This window comes from Coregonus lavaretus (genome assembly GCF_964263955.1).
Source record: "Coregonus lavaretus genome assembly, chromosome: 17".
In the NCBI taxonomy this organism is placed as follows: Eukaryota; Metazoa; Chordata; class Actinopteri; order Salmoniformes; family Salmonidae; genus Coregonus; species Coregonus lavaretus.
In genome coordinates this window covers 33,404,996-33,413,645 of record NC_140004.1, presented here as the reverse complement: position 1 = coordinate 33,413,645, position 8,650 = coordinate 33,404,996, and the positions used below count along the sequence as shown (strand labels likewise).

At 44.6% G+C, this 8,650-nt stretch overlaps 1 protein-coding gene across 1 annotated transcript in view; it reads left to right on the top strand.

The window, feature by feature from the left end:
• The window catches only part of LOC311144487 (netrin receptor UNC5D-like), a gene marked incomplete at both ends in the record, with an annotated part of 243,161 nt that overhangs the window by 218,003 nt on the left and 16,508 nt on the right, over nt 1–8,650 (top strand). Inside the window, one exon of the mRNA XM_084180513.1 lies at nt 5,215–5,386. Within this exon, the coding sequence (XP_084036639.1) occupies nt 5,215–5,386 (172 nt within the window). The remainder of the gene's footprint in view (nt 1–5,214; nt 5,387–8,650) is intronic.

Below are 8,650 nucleotides of genomic sequence, written 5' to 3'. Positions count from 1 at the left end.
CTCCCATTCTTCTCTGCAGATCCTCTCAAGCTCTGTCAGGTTGGATGGGGAGCGTCGCCGCACAACTATTTTCAGGTCTCTCCAGAGGTGTTTGATCGGGTTCAAGTCCGGGCTCTGGCTGGGCCGCTCAAGGACATTCAGAGACTTGTCCCGAAGCCACTCCTGCATTGTCTTGGCTGTGTGCTTAGGATCATTGTCCTGTTGGAAGGTGAACCTTCGCCCCAGTCGGAGGTCCTAAGCACTCTGGAGCAGGTTTTCATCAAGAATCTCTCTGTACTTTGCTCCGTTCATCTTTCCCTCGATCCTGACTAGTCTCCCAGTCCTTGCCGCTGAAAAACATCCCCACAGCATGATGCTGCCACCACCATGCTTCACCGTAGGGATGGTGCCAGGTTTCCTCCAGACGTGACACTTGGCATTCAGGCCAAAGAGTTAAATCTTGGTTTCATCAGACCAGAGAATCTTCTTTCTCATGGTCTGAGAGTCCTTTAGGTGCCTTTTGGCAAACTCCAAGCGGGCTTCCATGTGCCTTTTACTGAGGAGTGGCTTCCGTCTGGCCTCTCTACCATAAAGACCTGATTGGTGGAGTGATGGTTGTCCTTCTGGAAGGTTCTCCCATCTCCACAGAGGAACTCTGGAGCTCTGTCAGAGTGACCACTGGGTTCTTGGTCACCTCCCTGACCAAGGCCCTTCTCCCCCGATTTGCTCAGTTTGGCCAGCTCTAGGAAGACTCTTGGTGGTTCCAAACTTCTTCCATTTAAGAATGATGGAGGCCAATGTCTTCTTGGGGACCTTCAATGCTGCAGAACATTTTTGGTAACCTTCCCCAGATCTGTGCCTCAACACAATCCTGTCTAGGAGCTCTACAGGCAATTCCTTCGATGTCATGGCTTGGTTTTTGCTCTGACATGCACTGTCAACTGTGGCATCTTATATACACAGGTGTGTCTCTTTCCAAATCATGTCCAATCAATTAAATTTACCACAGGTGGACTCCAATCAAGTTGTAGAAACATCTCAAGGATGATCAATGGAAACAGGATGCACCTGAGCTCAATATCGAGTCTCATAGCAAAGGGTTTAATACTTATGTAAATAAGATATTTTTGTTTTTTATTTGTAATACATTTGCAAAAAATTCTAAAAACCTGTTTTCGTTTTGTCATTATGGGGTATTGTGTGTAGATTGATGAGGGGAAAAAATGTGTTAATCCATTTTAGAATAAGGCTGTAACGTAACAAAATGTGGCAAAAGGGAAGGGGTCTGAATACTTTCCGAATGCACTGTACCCAGTTCAAAGGCACTTACATTTTTTTTGTCTTGCCCATTCACCCTCTGAACGGAACACATACACAGTCCATGTCTCAAGGCTTAAACATCCTTCTTTAACTTGATTCCTCCCCTTCATCTACACTGATTGAAGTGGATTTAACAAGTGACATCAATAAGGGATTATAGCTTTCACCAGGATTCACCTGGTCAGTCCATGTCATGGAAAGAGCAGGTATTCTTAATTATTTGTATACTCAGTGTACATTGACAGTGAAAAGTGAACCATCAAAGATCCTAACCATTGTTTGGCAATCCACACTACAGTTTGTGTCAATCCTACTGAAATAATTCACAGTCATCTGCCACAATATTGTTTCTGTCATTGTTTATGCCTCGGGGTATTTGTTTAAAGTCACACAGTGTATCTTGACACCGTGAACTTTCCACCTTGCTCACTCGAGGATCTGGATATAGCCTGAATCACTTTTTATTCAGGGGAGGAAATCTAGACAAATCACAACTCTCAGATCTCTGATCTGTGATGACTGATATGAGCTTAGAGAGCTTTGCGAAGGCATCTCGCTGCCTTGATCTTGCTTGGCCTTTTTAAACCTCTGCCGCCCGCCCACCACCCGCTGCCACACCGGCTACCCCTCTTGGCAACAAAACATTCACATGCTATTTATTGTCAGCCATTTTTTTATGAACACACCATCATATTTGAAGGTAAATTGTATTCTGACTTTACGTCTCTAGCAGGGATTCCGGGAACCAAACACCTGCAGGCGGCTCTCGGTTTCCTTCTGCTGTTTGTGAATTTGCATGACTGTCCTCCGCCCTCATTAGTTTTTCCTCATTAATTGCTTTAATTTCATGCAGCACCACCACAAGAGGTGATCGAAAGTAAAGATAATCACTCCAAGATGATAAGCACGAGGTTGATGAATATGCAAAGTCAAGGAGCGACCGACCGGCACACAGATTCCTTTATTGGACTATTAGTGCTGCACACTCAAGCCTTTATCATACAGTACATTATCTAAAATGCTGTATGTCCCTCTTTTATATAGGGAATAGATTAATGTCTTAAGTTAATTATGTACAGTTAGGATTCAGTTGTTTGTAGTATTGTAGTGTACACTGAACAAAAATATAAACGCAACATACAACAATTTCAAGGATCTTACAGAGTTACAGTTCATATGAGGCAGGGATAGCGCCTGCGTTTCCTGCAAATCTGCACATTTTGCCATGGGGTGCAGAGAAAATTATGCCATTTTAAAGAAAGTTTCCTGCAATTCTGCACATTTTGCTAAGGAGTGGAGGCAAATGTTTGCAGTTTTTAATATGATAACTGATGATCAATGTGCTCCACCCCGGTCGGTGATTCTACCATGCTTACTACAAGTTTAGATAGCTGGCTACTAGACTAACCTACCACTCAAAAAAACATTAGCTAACATGCGCTAATTGAGTGACTGCTGATGCACAATAACATTTTGAAAATGCACCTTGTGTATATATTATTCTAACTCTCAACAGTAAGTTGAGACCCCGACTGAGTTCCTAAAACAATTGTGTGGAATTGGCCACCAGTTGCCCATCCATGATATAAGGAAATCAGTCAATTGAAATAAATTCATTAGGCCCTAATCTATGGATTTCACATGACTGGGAATACAGGTATGCATCTGTTGGTCATAGATACCTTAAAAAAAGGTAGGGGCGTGAATCAGAAAACAAGTCAGTATCTGGTGTGACCACCATTTTACTCATGCAGCGCAACATATCTCCTTCGCATAGAGTTGATCAGGCTGTTGATTGTGGCCTGTGGAATGTTGTCCCACTCCTCTTCAATGGCTGTGCGAAGTTGCTGGATATTGGCGGGAACTGGAACACGCTGTCATATATGTTGATCCAGAGCATCCCAAACATGCTCAATGGGTGACATGTCTGGTGAGTATGCAGGCAATGGAAGAACTGGGCCTGGGCTAGCGTGGTTACATGTGGTCTGCGGTTATGAGTCCGGTTGGACGTACTGTCAAATTCTCTAAAACGACGTTGGAGGCGGCTTATGGTAGAGAAATTAACATTCAATTATCTGGCAACAGCTTTGGTGGACATTCTTTGCGGTCAGCATGCCAATTGCACGCTCCCTTTAACCTTGCGACATCTGTGTCATTGTGTTGTGTGACAAAACTATATAGGCCTACATTTGATTAAAACTGCCTAACAGGCATTAAGGCTAATAAACATAAGTAAACTTGAGTACAACCTCAACTGATTTAAGTCCAACATAAATAAGTAAATGGGATCAATGACAAACAATGTCATATAGTGGAAACATACTCCTACCATGAAAGCTTCATAACTTGACTCAGATACCAACATTTTGTTTTGTGACAATAACACACATGATAGTGTGAGATATACAACCTCCTATAGCACAATATAACAACTTATGCAAACATCTTGAACTTTAAACACATTTACTTGAGCAGTAGCCCAGAGGCTACATACATCAAACTTCTCAGCGTGAGTGCTGATCTAGGAACAGTTTTGCCTTTTAAGATCATAATGAAAAGATTGTATGTACAGAGGGACTTGATCATCACTCCTACTCTGAGAAGCTTGATAACTAGTCTCCCTAGGCCGATGGGAGGTCTGGGATTTCCGTGACTTGATAGCTGTGGCCCCAGAGCTGGACCTGTGCTACTTTAGTAGGTAATCAGATTCATCACCTTAACACGGAATCCTTTCACTTCAACTCTAATCAAATGGCATGTTGTTGCCGTTTTTCAACAGGTGCACAGTTGGGAAATAGAAATGGAACAGCCACTTCATTGTTGATGGTGTTGTTTTTTTAAAGCATGGGGTACACTAACTGCACAACATTAAGGGTATATCAGAGTATGAAATGTGTATGAGTATGCACAGCAGTGTTCTAGAATATTGGACCTTCGGCGTTAATACTTTTCTAATTCCAGGAGTTGCTTTAGTTCAGAAATCTGCATTTTCAAAATGCAGATAATCAAAGAATCTGCGTTTTAAACCATTTCAACTGCGTTTTATATTGCTTACAATGAAATAGAAAGGTATTTTTGCTAAAACGATGCATGGTCACCATATTTCTAATGTTTGTCATAGGAGTGTAGCCAGCTACATTTCCTAATGTTTTGCTTGATGTTAATCTTGCATTTTACCTGAGAAAAGTAGGCTTCACCAAGAAAAGTACCGGAGAAAAGTATACTGAACAAAAATATAAATGCAACATGCAACAATTTCAAAGATTTTACTGAGTTACAGTTCATTTAAAGAAATCAGTCAATTGAAATTAATTCAATTAGGCCCTGATCTATGGATTTCACATGACTGGGCAGGGGTGCATCCATGGGTGGGCCTTGGAGGGCATATGGACACCCACTTGGCAGCCAGGCCCACCCACTGGGGAGCCAGGCCCAGCCAATGTGTTTTTCCCCACAAAAGGGCTTTATTACAGACAGAAATACTTTATTACAGACAGTGGCCTTTTATTGTCCCCAGCACAAGGTACACCCGTGTAATGATCGTGCTGTTTAATCAGCTTCTTGATATGCCACACCTGTCAGGTGGATGGATTATCTTGGCAAAGGAGAAATGCTTACTAACAGGGATGTAAACAAATTTGTGCACCAAATTTGAGAGAAATAAGATTTTTGGGCGTCTGGAAAATTTCTGGGATCTTTTATTTCAGGTCATGAAACATGGGACCAACACTTTACATGTTGCATTTATATTTTTGCTCAGTGTAATAGGATGTCCATTTAGTAGTACCTTGAATTGTTGCATGTACAACCCCATTAAATGTTTGACCACATTTTATCAAATACATTCTACCTGTAACTTCATTTAGTTGAATAGCGTCTTTTCAGGATTAGCAGATGCCAATGTGTGTGTTTCAGTATCCAGACAGAGGAAGGCTGTGAGATCCTATTAGGACCAGAGGTCACCTATGGCCCTCCAGGCCTAGACCTCTCCAGTCCTGTTGCTATGACGATAGCTCACTGTGCTGAGGTGGACTCTGAGAACTGGAACATCCAACTGAAGAGGAAAACACAGGACAACAAATGGGAGGTAAGAGAAGTCCCTTTAAAGGCAGCTGAAATCAAAAAACAACTTCTCTGGTTAAAAATTCCCTATGTTTGCATCGATATTAGTCAAACATTGATTCTCGTGTAAAAATGTACTAAATATGTGTAAATAGCATCATTTTGGTCAAAGTCAGTACCTTCCAAAACTGAGATTTAGAAGAAAATGTGACGTGCCTTGGATATTTTAGGGTTGGGTTTTGATTTCAATCATGCCAACTAATATGGGATGGTAACGCCTAGGGAAAATGGTAGTGCACAGAGAAAAAGCTGTGCTGTGGCCCTCTGTCCAATTGTAGCAGAAGAACCTCCAGACAGTGGGAAAGACCTGCCCATTGCAGCGCCTCAGAATTGTTTACATAGGACAACACGCCGCCAATGTTATGTTGAAAGAACACTTGGCCTCTAATCCCTTTATTGAGTGGCCACTTGCTGATGTGGTTGATAGTGATCACTCGAGTCTGCCACTGTTTTGGGCAAAATGAGAATTGAGACAAAACTACTTGCATCCCAACTGTCACTTGTCAATATTTGAACATTCTAAACCCAATCGTGAGCATATTGTGTCCGCCTCTACCTGTTTTGTAACATCATTCACTATGAAACAATGCCAGACTGACACACTCTAGTAATAGATAGTGAGAAAGGTGTCAAAACTAAACGACACCAAAGCACATCGCCACTCGCCAGTGACTTGATAAGATTATGTATCTAACGTGGCCTGCCTGCTCATTGACAAACACAGCCAGCCTGAGAAGAATAACGCTGAGAGTGCTGGAGAAAAAAAAAGTACAATTGCAGGATGTAATAGCAGAGAAGACAAACGGCTTGTGTCAGTCAGACAGGGTAACGACAGGGCAAAAGGCCTCGTTAGACATCGGCTGTATCGATCTGTGGATTCTGGACACGCTTAAATGGGTGTGGACGTGAGGCAATCAGGGGAAGAATCATGGAAATGGCCTCCCCGCTGACCTGGACTCACCAAGTGTGTCCCAAATGGCACCCTATTCCCTTATAGTGCACTACTTTTGACTATGGGCCCTGGTCAAAGTAGTGCACTGTAGTGTACAAAACATTAGGAACACCTTCCTAATATTGAGTGGCACCCTCTTTTGCCCTCAGTACAACCTCAATTCGTCGGGGCATGGACTCTACAAGATGTCGAAAGCTTTCCACAGGGATGTTAGCCCATGTTGACTCCAATGCTTCCCACAGTTGTCAAGTTGGCTGGATGTCCTTTGGGTGGTGGACCTTTCTTTGATATACACGGGAAATTGTTGCGCGTGAAAAACCCAGCAGCGTTGCAGTTGCTCAAACCGGTGCACCTGGCACCTACTACCGTACCCTGTTCAAAGGCACGTAAATCTTTTGTCTTGCCCATTCACCCTCTGAATGGCACACATACACAATCCATGTCTCAATTGTCTCAAGGCTTAAAAATCCTTCTTTAACCTGTTTCCTCCCCTTCATCAAATCAAATCAAATTTTATTTGCCACATGCGCCGAATACAACAGGTGTAGACATTACAGTGAAATGCTTACTTACAAGCCCTTAACCAACAATGCAAAGTAAAAAAAATAAAAGTGTTAAGCAAAAAAAATAAAAGCAAATAACTAAAGAGCAGCAGTAAAATAAAATAACAGTAGAGAGGCTATATACAGGGGGGTTCCGGAGCAGAGTCAATGTGCGGGGGCACCGGCTATTCGAGGTAATTGAGGTAATATGTACATGTGGGTAGAGTTTACATTTACATTTACATTTTAGTCATTTAGCAGACGCTCTTATCCAGAGCGACTTACAGTTAGTTTATTTTTCATACTGGCCCCCCTTGGGAATCAAACCCACAACCCTGGCGTTGCAAACGCCATGCTCTACCAACTGAGCTACATCCCTGCCGGCCATTCCCTCCCCTACCCTGGACGACGCTGGGCCAATTGTGCGCCGCCCCATGGGTCTCCCGGTCGCGGCCGGCTACGACAGAGCCTGGATTCGAACCAGGATCTCTAGTGGCACAGCTAGCACTGCGATGCAGCGCCTTAGACCACTGCGCCACTCGGTTCGATATTTGAACATGGAATGGACGGCCCCAACTAAAGTGACTATGCATAAATACTAAACAGAGTAGCAGCAGCGCAAAAGTGGGGGGTGGGGGTGGGGGGGCAGTGCATAGTCACTTTAACTCTACCCACATGGGTAGTGTCACGGATTCCGCCGAGGCTGCTCCTCCTCCTTACTCGGGCAGGCTTCGGCGTTCGTCGTCCCCGGAGTACTAGCTACTGCCGATCGATGTTTCGGTGTTTGTCTTGTGTTGTCTAGTTTGTACACCTGTTACTTATTTTGTGTTGATTGTGTAACATCTAAGTTCCCTTGTTTTACGTTTGGCCTTTGTGTGTTATTGTCATTTTGTCCTGTTTGATGTTCGGCATATCTAGTTCGCCTTTTACGCACTGAGCGCGTTACTCCTCCAGTGTTGTGGAGACTTTTGTTTTGTGCGTGTTAACTTGAAGTAAAGTAGTCATCCTGTTTCTCTGTGTCCTGCGCCTGACTTCACTGCCGCGTACACATCACCCCTTTTGACAGAATAACACACCACCATGGAGTCAGCAGGACCAGCGGTGGTAACTGAGTCTCTGGAGGATCGTGTCAGCAGCCAGGACGCCATGATCTGTAGACTTGTCACCGCCATGCAAGATGTGATGGATACTCTGAGCCGATGGGAAAGAGGAGGCTTGCCCACACCTCCTCCTACAATACCACCACCATCGGCCAGACCCGTCGTTCCATCTCCGGAGTCCAGTGGGATTCGGCTCTCGCTCCCGAGGGCATATGATGGCACCGCAGCCGGGTGTCAGGGTTTCCTACTTCAAGTAGAACTCTACCTGGCAACCATTCACCCGGCGCCCTCGGGATACGAGAGCGTTTCCGCCCTCATCTCCTGTCTATCCGGCAAGGCATTGGAGTGGGCCAATGCCGAATGGAGGGGAATAGACGCCGCCACCATCAGCTATGCAGAGTTCTCCCGCCGCTTCAGGGCGGTTTTCGATCATCCCCCAGAGGGTAAAGCGGCGGGGGAGCGTCTGTTCCACCTCCGACAGGGGAAGAGGAGCACACAAGAGTTCGCCCTGGACTTCCGGACTCTGGCGGCTAATGCGGGGTGGAATGAGAGGGCCCTCATCGACCACTATCGGTGCAGCCTACGAGAGGACATTCGCCGAGAGTTGGCCTGCAGGGACACCAACCTAAGCTTCG